Here is a 22,124-nt window from a genome sequence, read left to right as displayed (position 1 = left end):
TAGAACTCACCGTCTCCTGGTGATTGGCCCACAGTTACCCAGCCATCTTTCATGCCTAAGGCAAGACTAGAACTCCTAGACTCCTGGTGATTGGCCCAAAGTCACCCAGCCATCTTTCATGCCTAAGGCAGGACTAGAACTCACCGCCTCCTGGTGATTGGCCCATGGGCATCCAGGCGACTTTCATGCCTATGCCGAGACGAGAACTCACTGTCTCCTGTGAATTGGCCCACAGTCACCCAGCCAGCTTTCATGCCTAAGATGGGACTGGAACTCACAGTCTCCTGGTTTTCTACCTGATGCCTTATCCAGCAGAATATAGTAAGTGAAGGAATCAGGAAAGGGAGCCAGTGTTGGATTTTAAACACATTTAGCCCCTTTTCAACAAGTTTAAAGCCCTTTATATGTCACAGATGTCAATCTTAAAGAGGAAACATGTCTTGTACTGATCTGGAATGATTTTGCAGCAGCTCTTATTTTATCTCTTTCCTTACAAGGGGCGGCTGACAGGCCTGGGAGGAGAAGACCTGCCTACCATCGTCCTAGTTGCTCATTACGACTCTTTTGGAGTTGCACCGGTAAGGACCTGCTGGCAAAGATCCATGTTTTAGGCACTTTCAGTATGATGCAGCTTGGCTCACTGATTTGAGTTCATAGCAACTGCTGTTTACATTGTTGCCAAGTCTTTTGAACACTACACCTTCCACTTAAAAAAAGCTTCCATTTTACAGATTTTGGATGCGACAGACCAAATTTGGATTGTGGCCGCTAAGCTCTAGTGTTCCTGTAAAACACCATTCATCATTTTAAACATGTGTAAAATAGTTAAAATAGAATTTTTTATTGGCCAAGTGGGATTGGACACACAAGGAAATTTGTCTCTGGTGCATAAGCTCTCAGTGTACGTACAAGCCACCAATGATAGGCCATCGATCATAAATCGCGGTTACAATCATTAATCGTAAAACAAGCGACAAATCATAAGATACCAATACGAGAAGGTCGTAGGAAGGATGAGAAAGATGAGAAGAAGAATAGCAATACGGCCCTATTACATGGGTAAATATCCTTAGACCTAAGATAGTGCTGTGGGAATTAGGTGTTCAGCAGATCTATCTACCTACCTACCTACCTACCTATCTATCTATCATCTAGGTCTGTCTATATCCGTATTTATCGGTATTTATATCTATCATCTAGGTCTGTCGATCTGTCTGTGTCTATATCTTATCTATCTATATCATCTAGGTCTGTCTATATCGGTATTTATCTATATCTATCTATCTATCTATCTATCTATCTATCTATCTATCTATCTATCTATCTATCTATCTATCTATCTATCTATCTATCTATCTATCTATCTAATCTAATAAATATCTATCTATCTACCGGTATCTATCTGTCTGTCTGTCTGTCTATCATCTAGGTCTGTCTACCTACCTACCTACCTACCTACCTATCTATCTACCGGTATCTGTCTGTCTGTCTGTCTGTCTGTCTGTCTATCATCTAGGTCTGTCTACCTACCTACCTACCTATTTATTGGTATCTATCTATCTATCTATCTATCTATCTATCTATCTATCTATCTATCTATCTATCTATCTATCTATCTATCTATCTATCTATCTATCTATCATCTATCTATCTACCGGTGTCTGTCTGTCTGTCTGTCATCTAGGTCTGTCTACCTACCTACCTACCTACCTACCTATTTATTGGTATTTATCGGTCTGTCTATCTATCTATCTATCTATCTATCTATCTATCTATCTATCTATCTATCTATCTATCTATCTATCTATCTATCGGAAAAAAATATCTTTGTGTCTAGTTGTTTTGGTGTGCAATGCCCTATAGCAGGGGTGTCAAACTGCCAGCCCGCAGGCCGTGCGCGTCACGAGGAAACCGCGCCCACCCCATTGCCGGCAATGGGGAAAAAGTTCCGATACATCCCTCCAAGGTCCCTTCCAGCTCCATTTTATATATTAAGTGAACCAGTGGTTCACTATGGGGGCAGTTTTGACGAAAACCGGAAGTAAATGCTGGGGCTTTTTTTTTTTTTTGACAAAACTCTCATAAGGTCGCTCAGAGTCACCTTATCAAGGAAATGAATAGCATATAAACTTAATAAGTAAAATGTGGTCCTGTGACCACGGGGCACTGCAAACATTCATAAAGGCAGCCCACTTGCTGAGCGCCCCGAATTTGATCACGTGACTCTGGGGGGAAGCACGACGATCGGGACTCTGGTTCTGGGTTGTCAGTAACTTCCAGATAAGTCTGTTGTATCTTCGAACGGTCTCTAAGCAACCGGTCGCAAGTTGAGGACTACCTGTACTCTGGTCTCCCCCCCACCGCCCATTTCTATTTTTCAGCCTCTCAGAAATCTCTCCCCTCTTTCCTCTCCCCAGCAATTTAAAAACGGAGGTCTTATGAAGGGGGTGGGTGGGGGCAACTGTGGCAACTTTGCGACCTGTGGACTTCAACTCCCAGAATCCCAGAGCCAGCTGGCTCAGGGATTCTGGGAGTTGAAATCTATGGGTCGTAAAAAGCTGCCACTGTTGCCTACCCCAGGTTGTCAAGCCCTCCGGGCTCAACATGGACAGGTGGGGGGAGGGCAAGGACGGCGTGCAGGGCGGAGGACGGCGGCAGCCAGCACCAGCAAGCCCACCTGCTTCCAGCCTGTTGGAGTCCTCGGCCACCGAGCGGCTGACTAGCCGGCCGCATGTCTGCTGGTGGTCCTGGCGGCATCCCTCGACTGCCGAACAGCTGACGAGCCGGGTGCATGCCTGCTGGTGGTCCTGGCGGCGTCCCTTGGCCGCCGAACAGCTGACGAGCCGGGCGCATGCCTGCTAGTGGTCCTGGCGGCGTCCCTCGGCCACCGAACAGCTGATGGGCCGCCGGCTCGCCAATAGGCCGGGGAGCGCCGGTAGAGTGGCCGCCGAACAGCTGACGGGCCGCCGGACAGCTGATGTGGCAGCTGGATTTGGAACTGAGGAACGGCTGGGATCGGAGGCTGCTGAAGCGGTCTGAAGCTGGCTGGGACGAGGACGCGCGGAGCGGAGCGGAAAGGCTCCTGGGCGTTGCAGCTGACCCTTTGAGCCTACACGTCCGGATGTTGGTTAGGTGGGCGGGGGTGGGGTGGGGTTATTTAGCGTGTGTGTGTATAAAGCGCTGGGAGGCGGTTGCTCCCAGTGGGGACTTTGATAGCAGAGTATCCTTGTAACTGCATGCCCGAGATTCCTGAGGTAAACCAACAGCCACCTGTGAACTAGACGGCTCCATCTTTGACACAGGTCTTATGGATGGAGCCCTGCCTAAACCAAGGCTGATTCCGGATCCGTCCCCTTGAACTCCAGTGGCCTCAACAGGTGGGGAGGAATTAAGCCGGGTAGCCGCCAAGATAATTTGCAGGATAGGGGTTTGTACAGAATGGAAAATACGTTCTGTTCCTAATCTTAAATAAACTGTTTATCTGCTGAATGTTCTGCCAAGCTGCTGTAATCCGGCTGTAAAAGAACCAGGAGCGTTTTACTTGATCTGGGTTTGGGAGCAAGACACACCTCACAGCTGTTGCCGGTTGTGTATGTCTTGCACTGCTCCTCTGGCTGGCCTCTAGGCTTGCAACCCAATCTCCCCAGCTTCTTTGCTTCCCCCCTTTATGTGTCATTGCTAAGGGGAAAAAACTCCCATCCTTGTTTCTTTCCTGCTTTTATTTCTCCTTCCCAGTCACGATTCAGCCTGATGGGGGCCTGATTTGTTATACAAAAAGGGTAGGTACCTGTGTTTATAGGTCTTCCTTAAGGACCCGAAGCAAGTGTGGGCCTGTGGAAGGGGGAAGAGGAGTCTTTGGTCGTATGAAACACGAGTCTTACAAAACGTGTAGGGTTCCACTACGAACAAGACAAAACCCAAAGACTAAACATATGGTTTTGCTTGTTCTCACGGGAAAGAGTTTATGTCGTAGTCCTCGACTTACAACAGTTCGTTTAGTGACCGTTCAACAGCACTGAAAAAAGTGACTTAGGACCGTTTTTCACACTTAACAACCGTCGCAGCATTCCCCCACGGTCACGTGATCAGAATTCAGAGACTTGGCAACTGGCTCATATTTACGACGGTTGCCAGTGTCCCGGGGATCATGTGATCCCCTTTTGCGACCTTCTGACAAGCAGAGTCAGTGAGGAAGGCCAGCCTCAATTAACAGCCATATTACTAATTAAACAACTGCAGTGATTCCCTTAACAACTGGGGCAAGGAAGGTTGTAAAATGGGGCAAAATTCACCTCACGACAGTAATTTTGGACTCAGTTGTTGTCAGGGCTCTTTTTTGTCATAGAATGGCCAGAACGGAGTTCCGGCACCTTTTTTGGATGGAACCTTGTAGGGTAGGCAAGGCGGGTTGTATGACGTGTGTGAGTTCCGGCACCTTTTTTTTTTTTAGAAAAAAAGCACTGAGGCCAGGCATATTAATTATAGGTAGTCCTTGACTTACGACCAGTTGCTTAGCAGTCACTACAATGGACTTTCCATTCCCCGCCAAAAAAGATAGGACCTGGTTCCAAAATTCCATCAGCCCCCATCCCCCTATGTCAGGGGTAGGCAACCTTGACTCTTTTATGACTGGTGGACTTCAACTCCCAGAATTCCTGAGCCAGCCATGCTGAGGGGAAAGGGAGAGGTTTCCAAGCTGAGCCATGCTGGTTCAGGAATTCTGGGAGTTGAAGTCCACGAGTCATAAAAGACTACCTCTGTTCTAGGCCAGTGATGGCGAACCTTTTAGAGACCGAGTGCCCAAAAACTGGTCCCACCCCCACTCCACCCCCTGCTGTGCCCCCGCTCTGCCCCCCATCCCCCGCCCCAGCAGGAATTCTGGGAGTTGAAGTCCACGAGTCATAAAAGAGCCGAGGTTGCCCACACCTGCTGACTCGGTTCCCATCGATTGCCTTCCTTGAATTTCTGAATTTTTAAGGCTTCCGGGTCCAGCGGGCGTCCGGATGAATGAAACTCTTGTGCCCTCCGTGTGGACGGGCTTTAATTCGCTTGCTGTCTGCAGCGTCCTTCGCTCACACTCTCTTCCTACCCTTCCCATCCCTTTATGTCCACATTTTGTCCCAGCATGGCCACTTTTAAGATAGGTGGACTTCAACTCCCAGAATGCTTCCGTCGTCATCGGGGAGTTGAAGCCCACAGGTGCCGGCTCAGGCATTCTGGGAGTTGAAGTCCCCACTTCTTCAAAGTCACCAGATTTGAGAAACCTTCGCTCTCCGTTCCCAAATATCCTGCTTGTCAACACTGCGAATAATTGAGAAAACTTTGGGGATTTTAGATGTAGAAGCTGCCATAGCAATTGCAGCTGTGTGTGAACTCAAGGCCAGTGTGAGATAAAGTTTTGGCCGGGCTGAGAAGTTGGGAGGAGAGCCCGGGTTTTGGATTAATTGGTGAATGTGATTTATGACAGCCTTTCCGGGCTGGGAATTGCAACTTGTTTCTTTGTTTCTGGGGGAATTCTGGGAGTTGAAGTCCACAAGTCCTTAAAGAGCCAAGGTTGAATACCCCTGCACTCCGGTTTTGAGAGACAGAGATGAAGGAATCGCCTCTTATTTGCTAAAGATAATGGAACTATTTAGGAATAGGACCAAGCAGGACTCTGAGAACCGTAACATACGTGTGGGCTTCAACTCCCAGAATTCCCTAGCCAGGCACGCCGGCAGTGTTGACACTGTAGTCTTGGGTTCAACTATGTAAGTGCCGATACTTTGTTTCCTGAATAAAATCTTCTTTTTTCTTTTCTTTTTTTTTATAAATATTTTTATTGAGTTTTATAAAGGTAATAAAGGGATAGGGTCAAAAAGGATAAGACAAAGGGAAACATACAAAAAGGTTAGACCAGGGGAAAGGGGTAACACAAAAGTGGGATTAATCCCACAAAATAACATTGCTTCAGCAAGTCTACCAGTCTGGGTTTACAAATTAAATCTTAATAATTACTCTATTATTAAACAACTTTCAATATAATCATGTAAATAACAAATTAGTCAATAAATCTCATTCATTTCACTACTTAACAATGCTTAGTATTAATTAATTATAATAACTTTAAAATAATAGTATATTACATATTAATTATAGTTTACCATATTGTTTAAGATCACAAATATACAAAGAGGAAGAAGAAATAAGAACAAATTCATACAAATAATCATGGAATATAAATACAAATTACCAATTATCTCTTTAAATTTCATAACCTTTTCTCATTCTAGCGTGTTTCTAACCAATAATAAAATTTTCCCCATGTTTTAAAATAAATTGTGTCTTCTTTCTCTTTCATTTCTAAAGTTAATCTATCCATTTCTGCACGTTCGAGTATTTTTGTTATTATAGTCTGGTCAGATGGTAAATTTTCATTTTTCCAAAATTGGGCAAATATTATTCTTGCGGCTGTCAACACATGCAATATTAAATAATCTTCTTTAAGGAAGACATCTTTGCCTTGAAGTTCTTTTAATTGGTTTCATCTATCGGGACCATGACACTGCTCAGCCTTTGCTAAAGACCTTCTTTTGTCTTCCAGTGGCTGTCCCACGGGGCTGACTCCAACGGCAGTGGGGTTGCGGTACTCTTAGAACTCGCCCGGTTGTTCTCCCGGCTCTACACGTACAAGAGGACCCACGCTGCGTAAGAACGGGACCGGCTTTGGGGTAGGGAAACTCAAACAAGGCGAGATGGTGGATGCGCATTTCCCCAATAGAAATGCATCCCTTCGCCTCTCTCTTCTCTGCACAGGTACAACTTGCTGTTCTTCGCATCCGGAGGCGGCAAGTTTAACTATCAGGGAACGAAGCGGTGGCTGGAAGACAACCTGGACCACACAGGTGTGAACGGAGATGATTGCATTCTTTTATATATGTTTGGGGTTTATGGGGAAAATTCTGGCCTTGCTTATGAAGTAGCCAAAGAGAGGAAAGGGGCTGTTGGACAGAGGCCTGACAATCTGCTTTAAGTGGCAGAAGAGGCAGGGGTGGGATTCAGCCGGTTCACACCGGTTCGGGAGAACTGGTAGCTAAATTTATCTGAATTCGGAGAACCGGCTGGCTTCCAGAAGTCCAGTCTAGGCCTCGGAGGCCTGGAGGAGTCCTCCCAGGCCTAGAACAGACCACTGGAAGTGTGTGGATGCCACTTCCAGAAGTCCGTTCTAGGCATCGGAGGCCTGGAGGCCTTCTAGGCCTAGAACATGCCACCGGAAGTGCATGAGGCCACTTCCGGAAGTCTGTTCTAGGCATCGGAGGCCCAGGCCTGCATCAAATATGAGAACCGGTTGTTCAGGTATTTGAATCCCACCACTGAGAAGAGGGTAGAGCTTGGCCTATTTTAGGTGTTAATGGGCCTGGCGACAATCCTCGCTTTTCATCTTTCAATTGTTTATTCATTTAATTCGGTTTTTATGGCCGCCCATCTCGCCAGGATGACTCCGGGTGGCTGATGATAGGCTAAAGCAGGGGTGGGGAACCTTGGCTCTTTTATGACTTGTGGACTTCAACTCCCAGAATTCCTGAGCCGGCATGGCTCAGCTTGGAAACCTCTCCCTGTCCCCTCAGCATGGCTGGCTCAGGAATTCTGGGAGTTGAAGTCCACAAGTTATAAAAGAGCCAAGGTTCCTCACCCCTGCATCCAGCCAAATTAGAACCATCTTGGCGACGTTTCGACAAAGTCCCACTCGTCATCTTCAGGCTGGGGTCTTCGGCTTTGTGCTTGTGCGAGCAAAGTGTGATCGGAGCTGCTGTCTCTCTATAAATATTGGTGGGGGTGTGTGGAGTGCTGGCTTAGTTGCTGTAGGTGGATTGGTTGGCTGTGTGGAAGCTATTGTTTGCAGATTGTTCAGCTGTTTTGTAACATCCTGAGTAGTTGAGGTGCTGGCTACTCAGGATGTTACGAAACAGCTGAATAATCCGCAAACAATAGCTCCCACACAGCCAACCAATCCACCTACAGCAACTAAGCCAGCACTCCACACACCCCCACCAATATTTATAGAGAGACGGCAGCTCCGATCACACTTTGCTCGCACAAGCACAAAGCCGAAGATCCCAGCCTGAAGATGACGAGTGGGACCTCGTCGAAACGTCGCCAAGATACTCTCAATCTTACACGAGAAAAGACCCGAATACGCCAAGACACACTTGAGCCCAACATTTCTGTTGTGAAGCCAGGCAGTTGTTAAGTGAGATTGGTCCCCATTTGACGATCTTCCTTGCCACAGTTGCTACGTGAATCATTTAGTCATTGAGCGAATCTGGCTTCCCCCGTTGACTCTTGTCAGAAGCCTGCTGGGAAGGTCACAAATGGTGATCGCATGACCTCAAGATAGTGCCGCTGTCATAAATACGTGCCAGCTGCCCAGCAAATTTTGATCGCGTGACCAAATTTTGATCATGGTGTGAAAACCGCTCACAAGCCACATTTTTCAGTGCCATGGTCACAACAGGGACAGTTGTAAGCCGAAAACTACCTGTAGGGACCCGTCGGGAGGCCCTGTTCACTGTCAAATTTAGGCCCTCGTGATCTCCTGCAGTATGCTCTACCTGGGGCTGTCTTTGAAGTCCACTCAGAAGCTTCCAAGTACAGAATGCAGAAGCGTAGGTAGTAAATGGTGACAGTGATTTGGCCCACATTGTAACAACTCTACTCCGTGAGCTGTCTGGGTCCCAAGTGGGCTTCCGGATGCGATTCAGGGTGCTGGTGGTCACTTAAAAACCCTTCCTGGCTTGGGACCAGGTGACTTGAGGGGCCGTTGTTTCCACCTGCTCACCCAGTTAGACAGGGCGGGCGTGTTTTAGGTCTTATCAGTTCAGGAATGCAGGTTGGTGGGGCTGAGATGTGGCCTTTGTGCTGTTAAAAACTCATTTTCTGGAACATTCCTCCTCCTGAAATCGAGACGGTCTCGATCCTGCAGGCGTTCCACAAGACCGTAAAGACCTGCCTCTGTGCCCAGGTTTCTTGGTGTGTGTTCACGGGCACAGGTAGTCCTCGACTTAACGACCCACAATTGACCCCCCCCCCCCCCAATTTTTGCCTCTTAACATTGGTTAAGTGAATTTTGCCCCATTTCTTGCCTCAGCTGTCAAGTGAGAATCACTGCAGTTGGTAAGTTAGGAACACGGTTGTTAAGTGGATCTGGCTTCCCCATTGATTTTGCTCGCCAGAAGGTCGCAAAAAGGGGATCACGTGACACCCCCCAGGACACTCCAACCCAGTGATGGTGAACGTTTTAAAGGCCGAGTGCCCAAACTGCAACCCAAAACCCACTTATTTATCGCCGGGTGTCAGGTGGGCGTGGCCCACTGGGTGAGCGTGGCTGTGGCAGTCATGGCAGATTGGGTGGGTGGGGCCAAGGTGGGCGTGATCACCTCAATGTTGCTCGTGGGGAGGGACACCTGTAGGGGCCGGGCAGGGTTGGGGGAGATCCAGGGGGTCTCTGGCAGGTGGAGCAGTGGGCAGGAGGCTCGTCCTGCGGGGTGAGGCAAGGCAGGGCGGGGGTGCCATTGTCACAGGGCAAGGTGAGGCAGGGCCCGGGGCAGCTGCTGCCAGACACCATCGGCCCCCACACACAGGCCAGCGAGAGCATGGGTGCTGGGATGCATCCAGCCATGTGGGACCTCGGCGAGTTACTGTGCGGCTGGTTGAAGAGGGACGGCTGCCATCTCCGGGGCATGGTGAGCGTGCCCACAGAGAGGGCTCTGAGTGCCGCCTCTGGCACGCGTGCCATAGGTTCGCCCCCACTGCTCCAACCGTTATAAGTGTGAGTCAGTTGTCAAGCATCTGAATGCGTATCACGTGACCACGGGGGATGCTGCCACAGTGTGGCAGACAGGCCTAAGTCCCTTTTTTCAGTGCCGTGGCGACTTTGAACGGCCACTAAGCAAGCCGTTGTAAGTCGAGGGCTACCTGTCATCGTGTAGCCTTCTCTGATTCCAGATTTCAGTCTGCTGCAGGATAATGTGGCGTTTGTCCTCTGCCTGGACACTCTGGGGAGAGGGAGCAGCCTCCACCTACACGTCTCAAAGCCCCCAAAGGAAGGGACTCTTCAGCACACCTTTCTGAAGGAGTTGGAACAGGTAAAGGGGGAGCTGGGAACCCTTTGGGAGGAGGTCTGGGGTAGCTGCCTTCTACCCCAGCCTGGGCTGGTGGAGTTCCTTTTCCCCCTCTCCTCCCGGAAGCTAGAAAACAAATGGAGGGAGGCAGGTCTCTTCACAGCCAGCATGCTATGACAGTCCTCGCATTTACGTTCCTAATGGAACGCTATCGGTCGTCCTCGGCGTACATCCCTAATGGAGCCTGTCGTGGCCGTAAAGCAGGTCATCGACGTAGCCGGCCCCGTTTTGTGACTTTTTCTGCAGAGGTCGTTAAACAAAAGCAGCACGGTTGTTAAGCGGACCCAGAGTCGTTCATTAAGCAAATGCGGTGGTTAAAGCATTTGTTGTAAATGCCGGTTTCGTGGCAAACCCCCCCCCCCGTCATAAATCGCGAGCTCGCGAACTGCAGGACACTGCTTTAAAGGCAGGCCAGTTGCTGCAATCGTGTGACCGCTTGAGTGCCCCTTGGAACGTCCGAACCGTGCTGTAAGTGCCTTTTGGAGGGTTCATAACTTTGGACAGTTGCTCAGCAACCCGTCATAAGTCAAGGACTACATGTAACGCCGGAGCAATAGCTCCATCTGCTGACTGCTTTAAAGAAGAACGAATGCAAAGCTCTCTATCGGCATTTTCAAACTTGGCCCTTTTAGGACTTGTGGATTTCCATTCCCAGAATTCCTCAGCCAGGCATGCTAGCTGAGGAATTCTGGAAGTTGAAGTCCACAAGTCCTAAAAGGGCCATGTTTGAAGACCCCTGCTCTAAGCACTTAGATCTCTTCATTGTCAATTCTAAGGCTGATTGTTGTTCTATCTTAGGGGTCTTCAAACCTGGCCCTTTTATGACTGGTGGACTTCAACTCCCAGAATTCCCTAGCCAGGCACGCCAGCAGTGTTGACACCTGCGCTGCTTCCTCTCTTGACCCTGTGGTCCACCTTCCGTTCCTCCAGGTTGTTGCCCACCATTTCCCAGAGGTGAGGTTCTCCATGGTGCACAAGAAGATCAACCTGGCCGAAGACATGCTGGCCTGGGAGCACGAACGCTTTGCCATCCGCCGCCTCCCGGCCTTCACGGTCTCCCACCTGGAGAGCCACCGCGAAGGCCTGCGCAACAGCATCATGGACGTCAGGTCAGCTGCTGGGTGAGGAGGCTCTGCGCGGGCCAATGCATCGGCAGAGGGTGGGGTGGGGAGGCCTTGTGCTGCCCCTTGTTGTCTGAGAAGTCCCCTCCTCTCCCCTTGAGGCACGTCAGTGTGATCACCCAGGGCACAGCACCGAGGCAATGCAGTCAGCTGGCAATTCGAACCGCCCTTTAATTGCTCCCAAATGCTCCCACGTTTCTGGCCAGCCTCCAAACGAAGACACACACACCTTCAGCCGCCTCTGGCTGCAAGTAGTTTCACATACAATCTGATTAGGAGAGGAATTTACTCGAGGCCACGGAGATAACAAGGAATGACATATACATCATAAACCTGAATTCACACTTGCCTGAGCAGTTTCAAAAGGGAAGCCAAGATACAGTCCGAGATCTTTGAACATCCAAGCAACGTTGTCAGCCAGTCCAATGGTCAGAGTTTCCGGGTTTCCAAGCAGAAGTCACAACACAGAACAAGAGATCAGCAACAACACACACAAAACTCCAAGGAATCAGTCATTAAGCAAACCCACTATGGGCCAGGTTTGGCCAGAAATCAGAACTAAATGCCAAAAGTCATAAATTGTGGCTAGGGGACCGCAGAACACGGCAAAGGGCCATAAATGCAGGCCAGTTGCTGAGCATCCAAAATGCAGCCCCACGGTCACGGGGAAGTGGGTGTTCTTACTTTTGAATCAGGTCGTAAGTAGCTTTTAGGAGATCCATTATAGGTCAAGGACTGCCTACACTTGCAGAGCAGAGGTCCCCAATCCCCAGTCGAGGATTACCTGGAGCTTTCGGGGAGGTCTGTCCTAACTTCCGTCACTAAGCGACAAGTCATAAGTTGAGGACTCGCTGTGTAGATATAGTGGTGCCAGTAGTTTGCGTTAGCTGAGAAAGATTTCTGTTTCCTGATGAAGAACAGGAGAAGAAAGTGTATAATAATAATAATAATAATAATAATAATAATAATAATAATAATATAATATAATAATAATAATAATAGTAAAAGTTGGAAGGGTCCTTGGAGATCATCAAGTCCAACTCCTGTCATATCCCCCCCCGTCCTTCTCTTCGTTAAACTAGATATGCCCAATTCCAGCAACCGTTACTTATATGTTTTAGCCTCCAGTCCCCTGATCATCTTTGTTGCTCTTCTCTGTAGTCTTTCTAGAGTCTTGACATCTTTTTTACATCGTGGTGACCAAAACTGGATGCAGTATTCCAAGTGTGGCCTTACCAAGGCCTTGTAAAGTGGTATTAACACTTCACATGATTTTGATTCTATCCCTCTGTTCATGCAGCCTAGCACTGTGTTGGCTTTTTTTGGCAGCTGCAGCACACGGCTGGCTCCTATCTAAGTGATTGTCCACTAGGACTGCAAGATCCCTCTCACAGTTACTACACAGTTTAGAAGACACTTGATGTGTCTTTCCTAGTTTTTGCAGCCTGACAATTTGCTAGAGCAGGGGTCTGTGGACCAGTACCGGGCCGCAGCATGCCAACAACCGGTACGCACAAACAAGCACAGCCCCATCCACGGGATGCAGGCAGCACACAAAACCACGCACTCTCCGGTCTGTGGAAAAACCTCTCTCCACGGAACCGGTTCCCGGTGCCCAAAAGGTTGGGGACCTCTGCTATAGAGCGTTAGGATTGTGCATTCTTTGAAAACACAACCCCGGGTGGGAAAAAAGAGGTGGCTGCTTTAAAGAATTGCTACAGCAGCCTTCCCAATACCTCTTCCGAACAGTGTTCAAGGCAAGCACCTTCTACAGGTCGCCTGACGAGCTATCCCCCCAGATGTTGATCTGATCGCCTAAACTGGGATCGGTCGCGTGTGGGCCGTGGGTGCGAGTGAAGCGCCGTAGTCTCAGAAGCCTCCCGTCAGCCTCTCCCCTTTCCTAGGAACCTAGTTCTGACATGGCTGCTGTTTTCCTTCTTGCAGGCCACGGGTGAACCTCCGGATCCTGACCCGCAACACCCGGATCATTGTAGAAGCTCTGACGAGGGTGATCTACAACTTGACAGAGAAGGTGAGTCTTTTCTTAGGGTGGATAAAATGGCTGCTGGAAACACCTGCGGAGGGTGGAATCGCTTGGTCTGGTGTTGCTTCACCACACACTTCGCTGCCCCCCCGATCAGCGGATGATGGTCTGTGGGAATGGCCTTGTAGGAGATGACCAGGCTGACCCTAACCAAGCTAAGTTCAGCCCACCTTTTATTCTGCTGACTTTTACCTACTGCCAATTTGCTTGAACTGTTTGTCAACTGTCCCATTGGCATATGCAGCAAAAGAAATTCCTGGGGCATTATTTTTACCCAGGGTATAACTTTACTGATAGATCTATACACAGGCACAGAAGAAGCGAAGCTAGCTCAGGTTTTTGCGCAAGAAACACATAGTTAATTTCCCTTTTACCCCACTGGGGACACCCATCGTCCACCAATCCAACACGTCATTTGGGCTCTGATCATCAGAGACTCCGTGCTGGTGGGTTCCATACCAGGGATCCCCAATCCAGTACCGGGCCACGGCCATTCAGAAGCGGGCTGTGGAAGCGACGGGTGAGCGTGCGGGAAGCTCCACTTGCGGAGGCGGCACATGTGCATGCATGCAGTTCCATTTTTTGAGCGGCCGGAGCGCGTGCCCGCTGCTTGCAGGGATTGAATGGCATGTGCATGCTCGCCGGCCGCTCGCATGGAACCGTCCTCTTTCCCTGCCCTGCCGGTCTGCAAAGCTGAAAAGGTTGGGGAACGCCGTTCCACACAACCCCAGGCCTCCAGGTTGGAGACGCACTCCTGCTAACAAGTGCCAAGGACGGAGCGGAGAGCAGACATGAGAAAGTTCTCCAGTTGTTTGACGCATCTCCGGTGCGGAGCCCAGGACTCACACGAGAAGGGATAACTGCAGCTGTCTGTAGACATTCAGCTTTGTGATGAGACGGATGGACGTTGTGGTCAACTGGATTTTCATCCATCCCTGTTTGTTCTTCCTTCCCTCATTAGGGTGTGCCTGCTGACCTCCAGATTTTCACGGAACATATGGTAAGCTCCTGGCTAGGAGGCTGTGTGTGTGTGTGTGAGAGAGAGAGAGAGAGAGAGAGAGAAGACGGGGGAGAGAGAAAGGAGTATGTGTCGGGGTCTTCGTCTGCAGAACTGGCCGACTTCCTCTCCCCCTCTCCCCTGTTTCTGCAGCAGATTCAGCAGGAGCAGATGGAGTCGGTGATGGACTGGCTCAGCAGTCAACCAAGGGCTGCCCAGCTGGTGGACAAAGACAGCACGTTCATCAACACCTTGGAATACTACATGAGCCGCTACCTGAAAGACGTCAAACAGCATTACGTGAAGGCAGACAAGCGGTGAGGATGGCGACGGTGCTCCCAGGTGTTCAACTGGCCACTCAGTCTCTGTGTTTATTTAGCATGGATGATGTTACCTAGTTGGGTAATGAAACGTCTGCAAGAAAACCATCAAGCTCAGAGGGAACCAAGGAACCCACAGTCCCTTTCCTCCTCCTCCTCCTCCTCCTCTCGCACACCCCACTTCCTCCTAGCACTGATGATGTTACCTAGTTGGGTTATGAAACTTCTGCAATAAAACAACCAAGCTCAGAGAGCACCAAGGGACCCACAGTCCCTTTCCTCCTCCCCCTCCTCCTCCTCCTCCTCCTCCTCCTCCTCTCGCACACCCCACTTTCTCCTAGCACTGATGATGTTACCTAGTTGGGTAATGAAACTTCTGCAATAAAACAACCAAACTCAGAGAGCACCAAGGAACCCACAGTCCCTTTTTTCCTCCTCCCCCTCCTCCTCCTCCTCCTCCTCCCGCACACCCCACTTTCTCCTAGCACTGATGATGTTACCTAGTTAGGTAATGAAACGTCTGCAAGAAAACCACCAAGCTCAGACGGAACCAAGGACCTTGCATGCTACGACAGTCATGTGAAGAACTGTCATGTCACTTTTTTCAGGGCCGTTATATAACTGTGAATGGTCACTAAACAAATGGTTGTAAGTTGAGGAATATCTGTATGTCTTCTGGCCTAGACATGTGTTTTCACTTGGTATAAGGCAGGGGTAGGCAACCCTGGCTCTTTTATGACTCGTGGACTTCAACTCCCAGAATTCCTGAGCCAGCATGGCTCAGCTTGGAAACCTCTCCCTGTCCCCTCAGCATGGCTGGCTCAGGAATTCTGGGAGTTGAAGTCCACCAGTCATAAAAGGGCCAAGGTTGCCTACCCCTGGACTATAAGGTCATCCCTGGGTTTTCAATTCTGCCTTCAAAAACCACCGCTCTTTTAAACCTTCCCGTTCTTTCCTTTTGTATGCAGGGATCCTGAGTTTGTTTTCTACGACCAGCTGAAGCAAGTCATGAATGCATATAGGTAAGCATGGAGCGACAGCAAAAAAGTATTTTGGAGTTTGACTCGTCCCGGGCCGATCCTTTAAGACTTGGGGTACAAAAAGCACATATTTTTTTTAAAGTCGGCAGATTTGAGATCATCTAATTCAAAACGTGTTCCTACCTAATGCACCATAGGGGCTAACTGGAGGGGACAAACAGACAGGAGAGTTTTAGTAGTGTGTAGATGTATCAAACATGTATGCTGCCCGACTCTCAGTCATTCTGGGTGGCTCACAACCATCAAAGTCTTTTGGGGCTGGGGGCACGCCAGAAGAGCTGATAGGTCTCCGAGGAGCAGACATGCGAACGAGCAACTCAGAAGGGAGGGAAACTCCAGTGTCTCATGACTGGCTGTGGGAACATGGCTTGTGTCTTCCAGGGTCAAGCCGGCCATCTTCGACCTCCTGCTGGCTCTCTGCATAGCAGCCTACCTTGGTGTGGCTTACGTCGCTGTCCAGGTGAGTGCCGACACAGGGTGGTTTGCTATGGCCAGTGGTGGGATTCAGCCAGTTCCCACCACTTCGGCAGAACCTGTAGCTAATTTTTTGTTGCCCAGGCCCAGAATGGATTTCCAGAAGCAGCATCCACACAGAGAACCGGTGGTTCACATATTTGAATCCCACCATTGCCTCCCTCCCTCCATTTCTTCTTTTCCTCCTTCTGTCTTTCCTTCCTTCCCCATCAAATACTTTCCTTCCTTCCCTCCATCCCTTCCTTTCTCCCTTCCTCTTCCTCCCTCCCTCCCTCCCTTCCTTCTTTTCCTCCTTCCGTCTTTCCTTCCTTCCTCATCAAATACTTTCCTTTCTCCTGTGGTGGGATTCAGCCAGTTCACACCACTTCGGCAGAACCGGTAGCTAATTTTTTGTTGCCCAGGCCCAGAATGGACTTCCGGAAGCAGCATCCACACGGAGAACCGGTGGTTCACATATTTGAATCCCACCACTGGCGTTTTTGTAGCCTGGAATGAAGCTAGGAATGTAAGCCTGGCCCTCCTGGATTAGGCTGCTAAAAAGATAAAGGTTCCCCTTTTCTAGTTGTGTCCAACTAGAGGACGGTGTTTATCTCCGTTTCTTAGCCAAGGGAGCCAGCATTGTCCGAAGGCGCTTCCGTGGTCACGTGGCCGGCATGACTATACGCCCAGCTGCACGGAACGCTGTTACCTCAGGCTAAAGACAATCTTTATAGGCGCTTTGTGGGTGAGATGGGCTATTTCAAAATTTGACATGTAAATATAATTAAATAAGTCTTGCCCTAGCACAGGGGTCTTCAAACATGGCCCTTTTATGACTTGTGGACTTCAACTCCCAGAATTCCTCAGGCAGCCAGGGCTGGCTGAGGAATTCTGGGAGTTGAAGTCCACAAGTCATAAAAGGGCCAAGTTTGAAGACCCCTGCTTTAATTGATCTAAAGCAGGGCTCTTCAAACTTGGCAACTTTAAGACTTATGGACTTCAACTCCCAGAATTCCTCAGCCAGGCACGCTGGCTGAGGAATTCTGGGAGTTGACGTCCACAAGTCATAAAAGGGCCACGTTTGAAGACCTCTGCTCTAGCATGTTGTTTGGCCCAGTGACCAACCAGATTAAAGTTGCCAAGTTTGAAGGAACCCTGTCCCCAACATGGAGAGGGCTGTGCTTTCTCATTCTGTCTTTTTCTCTCTCTTTTTATTATTATTATTATTATTATTATTATTATTATTATTATTATTATTATTATTATTATTTTAATTTGTATACCGCCCTTCTCCCATAGGACTCAGGGCGGTTCACAGCATATTAAAAACAAATAATATACACAAAATACAAAATACAAAAATACAAAAATACAAAAAAAATAAACCCCGATAAAAGCCGAATTAAAACCAAATATTACCAGCTGTGTTTCCGATTAAAATACTTTTAAAATTATCCCTACCTAAAATCCTCCCTAGGTCAGGCCCGCTTGCTGGAAAAACCATGTCTTGAGGGCGCGGCGGAAAGTAAGGAGATCCGGAATNTCCTCCTCCTCCTCCTCCTCCTCCTCCTCCTCCTCCACACCCCACTTTCTCCTAGCACTGATGATGTTATCTAGTTGGGTAATGAAACGTCTGCAAGAAAACCACCAAGCTCAGACGGAACCAAGGACCTTGCATGCTACGACAGTCATGTGAAGAACTGTCATGTCACTTTTTTCAGGGCCGTCATATAACTGTGAATGGTCACTAAACAAATGGTGGTAAGTCGAGGAATATCTGTATGTCTTCTGGCCTAGACATGTGTTTTCACTTGGTATAAGGCAGGGGTAGGCAACCTTGGCTCTTTTATGACTCGTGGACTTCAACTCCCAGAATTCCTGAGCCAGCATGGCTCAGCTTGGAAACCTCTCCCTGTCCCCTCAGCGTGGCTGGCTCAGGAATTCTGGGAGTTGAAGTCCTCGAGTCATAAAAGGGCCAAGGTTGCCTACCCCTGGACTATAAGGTCATCCCTGGGTTTTCAATTCTGCCTTCAAAAACCACAGCTCTTTTAAACCTTCCCGTTCTTTCCTTTTGTATGCAGGGATCCTGAGTTTGTTTTCTATGACCAGCTGAAGCAAGTCATGAATGCATATAGGTAAGCATGGAGCAACAGCAAAAAAGTATTTTGGAGTTTGACTTGTCCCGGGCCGTTCCTTTAAGACCTGGGGTACAAAAAGCACGTGTTTTTTTTTAAAGTCGGCAGATTTGAGATCATCTAATTCAAAACGTGTTCCTGCCTAATGCCATAGGGGCTAACTGGAAGCGACAGACAGGAGAGTTTTAGTAGTGTGTAGATGTATCAAACATGTATGCTGCCCGACTCTCAGTCATTCTGGGTGGCTCACAACGATCAAAGTTGGCCCTGTCTTTTGGGGCTGGGGGCACGCCAGAAGAGCTGATAGGTCTCCGAGGAGCAGACATGCGAACAAGCAACTCAGAAGGAAGGGAAACTCCAGTGTCTCGTGACAGGCTGTGGGAACATGGCTTGTGTCTTCCAGGGTCAAGCCGGCCATCTTCGACCTCCTGCTGGCTCTCTGCATAGCAGCCTACCTTGGTGTGGCTTACATCGCTGTCCAGGTGAGTGCCGACACACCGTGGTTTGCTATGGCCAGTGGTGGGATTCAGCCAGTTTGCACCAGTTCTGCAGAACCGGTAGCTAATATTTTGTTGCCCAGGCCCAGAATGGACTTCCGGAAGTGGCATCAACACAGAGAACCAGTGGTTCACATATTTGAATCCCACCACTGCCTCCCTCCCTCCCTTCTTTTCCTCCTTCTGTCCTTCCTTCCCCATCAAATACTTTCCTTCCTTCCTTTCCTCCATCCCTCCCTTCCTCTTCCTCCATCCCTCCCTCCTTCCTTCCTTCCTTCCTTCCTTCTTTTCCTCCTTCTGTCTTTCCTTCCTTCCTCATCAAATACTTTCCTTTCTCCAGTGGTGGGATTCAGCCAGTTCGCACCATTTCAGCAGAACCGGTAGCTAATTTTTTGTTGCCCAGGCCCAGAATGGACTTCCGGAAGCAGCATCCACACAGAGAACCGGTTGTTCACATATTTGAATCCCACCACTGGCTACAGTGTTTTTATAGCCTGGAATGAAGCTAGGAATGTAGGCCTGGCCCTCCTGGATTAGGCTAAAAAGATAAAGGTTCCCCTTTTTCAGTTGTGTCCAACTAGGGAACGGTGTTTATCTCCGTTTCTTAGCCATTGTCCGAAGACGCTTCCGTGGTCACGTGGCCGGCATGACTATACGCCCAGCCGCATGGAACGCTGTTACCTCAGGCTAAAGACAATTTTTATAGTCGCTTTGTGGGTGAGATGGGCTATTTCGAAATTTGACATGTAAATACAATTAAATAAGTCTTGCCCTAGCACAGGGGCCTTCAAACTTGGGCCTTTTATGACTTGTAGACTTCAACTCCCAGAATTCCTCAGCCAATGTGCCTGGCTGAGGAATTCTGGGAGTTGAAGTCCATCAGTCATAAAAGGGCCAAGTTTGAAGACCCCTGCTTTAATTGATCTAAAGCATGGGTCTTAAAACTTGGCAACTTTAAAATTTTTGGACTTCAACTCCCAGAATTCCTCAGCCAGGCACATTGGCTGAGGAATTCTGGGAGTTGAAATCTACAAGTCATAAAAGGCCCAAGTTTGAAGACCCTTGCTCTAGCATGTTGTTGCCAAGATTAAAGTTGCCAAGTTTGAAGAAACCCTGTCCCCAACGTGGGGAGGGCTGTGCTTTCTCATTCTGTCTTTCTCTCTCTCTTTTTAGCACCCCGGCTTCCCTTACAAGCTGGTCCAGAGGCTTACTTTATTAAATCTAATAAATATTTTACTACTCTTTTCATCCTAACGCTCCTCGATCGAACACAATAATGCAGGGGTCTTCAAACTCGGCAACTTTTAAGACTTGTGGACTTCAACTCCCAGAACTCCTCAGGCAGCCAGGCATGCTGGCTGAGGAATTCTGGGAGTTGAAGTCCACAAGATTAAAAGTTGCCGACTTTTAAGACCCCTGCAATAATGTGTGAAGAAGACACTATACCGTGGTACCTCAGTACTTGGCGTCAATTGGTTCTAGAGGGAGCAATGGGCACTAAAAAGGACACACACCATGTGATTTACCCTGTCACCCTTTGTTTTGCCCAGGAAGAACTTTCTGTCTGTTCCTTTTCCTATGTCAGCGACCTTCCCTGCAGGGCTGACTTCCTGTCCGTTCCCCATAGCCGTCCCCCTCTTCCTATAGCAGCGTGTCAAGTACTGAACAAAGGCCAATTACTGGGACAACACTTTCACCTCAAAATGCGTCGAGTCCCAAATTCATTGAGTTTTGAAACAGTCAAGTACCGAGGTACCACTATAAAAACAAACCAACAAATAAATAAATAAATCTGGATGCTGGTTCCAGATTGGCATAATATAAACTTTTTTTTATAATGCAGGGGTCTTTTTTTGAACCGGGAAAATACTGAACACCTGAAGTCGAGGGTCTTAAGGAGTCGGTCCGTGCGACTTAATCTCTCCCGACTGAGTACGTACTCCGTTAGATGTGAGACTAACCAACGACACCCATACTTCCCCCGCAAAGGGAAAAAAGGGCGGAAAAAAAGGAGACACACAAGACATATGACAAACTAAATGGAGTCCTATTTCCTATTCCTATGTCACTATCTTGTGTTTTTCCTTTCTGGATGATGATAAAAATGTAAACTTAAATGTGCCTGGCTGAGGAATTCTGGGAGTTGAAGTCCACAAGTCATAAAAGGGCCAAGTTTGAAGACCCCTGAATTAGAGAGGGCTGACTCATGCATGAGGCAATCTACACTCTGATTGGTTGCTGTGGGTATGAAGGGGGTGTTTCCCTTTTTTCCTGCCTTTTTCCCCCCTGTGTGTTCTGTATACTGTTTGATTTACCTCAGGATATTCCTATGTGCCTGACTATGCTGGCTGAGGAATTCTGGGATTTGAAGTCCACAAGTCATAAAAGGGCCAAGTTTGAAGACCCCTGTTATAATGTCTCAAGCAATTCCTGATTTTGTTTTCACACAGTCCTGGGGGAGTTCTGGGAGTTGAAGTCTGCAGGTCTTAAAAGTCGCCCAGTTTGAGAAGCCCTATTCCCAACGTAGGTAAGTAGAGCCATGCTTGTTCATTCTGTCTTTCCTTCTCTCTTTTTTTTTTAGCATTTTGGCCTCCTTTATAAGCTGGTCCAAAGGCTCTCTCGGAAGTCCAAACAGCAATAAAACAACAGCACAGAAATCTTCTGGTGTCCTTCCTTCCTTCCTCCACTGGATCCTGCTTCTCTCCTTCTTCCTGCTCTTCTCTCCTACACCGGGGCAGGAATGCAAAAGCACGAGATGGTAAACCAACCAACAAAAACAAAAACAAAAAACCCCACCCACCCACCACCCCCACAACAACAACGATCACACTCTCCCACATCCTTACATTTCTTCCCTCTTTGCCCTGGGACGGGACCGTAGAGAGACTCAACCCCTTTTGGGACCGATCAAACCTCAGGACACAATTTCTACCCACTACAGATGGAAACCTTCTCCCGGTTAAAATGACTTTTCCATCAACCCCGTTGCTGCTGGTTGAGAGACAACATGTGCCATAATTCCAAGCTGGGGGGGGGGAGGAGGGAGGGGCAGGAATTGGGGGGGTGGGGAGGGCCCCACGCCTGCCTGTCAAAGAGAACTTGAAAGGGGATGTGGTTGATTTTTTTTTTTTTTAAAAAAGTGCACATGTAAATTAAACTATTACAAAAAATATATATATCACCCGTGAGCTTGCCTGATTTTAACGTTGATTGATTCAGTTCCCGCGTTTATTATTTTTGTAAATAATTCAAGGGGGTGGACACAACCTTCCTTCCTTCCTTCCTTCCTTCCTTCCTCCTATTTTTCCCTGCCACCACAACCACCCTTGTGAGGTGGGTGAGACTGACCCAAAGTCA

General features: G+C 48.5%; 1 protein-coding gene across 1 annotated transcript in view; it reads left to right on the top strand.

Annotated features, from left to right (window-relative positions):
* The window catches only part of NCLN (nicalin), a 28,995-nt gene extending 7,465 nt beyond the window's left edge, over window positions 1-21,530 (top strand). The window contains exons 3-13 of the mRNA XM_015828018.1: window positions 498-578; window positions 6,584-6,687; window positions 6,796-6,884; window positions 9,985-10,124; window positions 11,091-11,269; window positions 13,226-13,313; window positions 14,287-14,325; window positions 14,479-14,639; window positions 15,611-15,664; window positions 16,064-16,142; window positions 21,349-21,530. Coding sequence (XP_015683504.1) covers window positions 498-578; window positions 6,584-6,687; window positions 6,796-6,884; window positions 9,985-10,124; window positions 11,091-11,269; window positions 13,226-13,313; window positions 14,287-14,325; window positions 14,479-14,639; window positions 15,611-15,664; window positions 16,064-16,142; window positions 21,349-21,408 — 1,074 coding nt within the window. The 3' untranslated portion in view covers window positions 21,409-21,530. The remainder of the gene's footprint in view (window positions 1-497; window positions 579-6,583; window positions 6,688-6,795; window positions 6,885-9,984; window positions 10,125-11,090; window positions 11,270-13,225; window positions 13,314-14,286; window positions 14,326-14,478; window positions 14,640-15,610; window positions 15,665-16,063; window positions 16,143-21,348) is intronic.
* Window positions 21,531-22,124: the final 594 nt, after the last annotated feature.

This window comes from Protobothrops mucrosquamatus, unplaced genomic scaffold (genome assembly GCF_001527695.2).
Source record: "Protobothrops mucrosquamatus isolate PMUCROS unplaced genomic scaffold, P.Mucros_1.0 scaffold4159, whole genome shotgun sequence".
NCBI classification, from domain to species: Eukaryota; Metazoa; Chordata; class Lepidosauria; order Squamata; family Viperidae; genus Protobothrops; species Protobothrops mucrosquamatus.
This window is presented reverse-complemented; position numbering and strand designations above follow the sequence as displayed.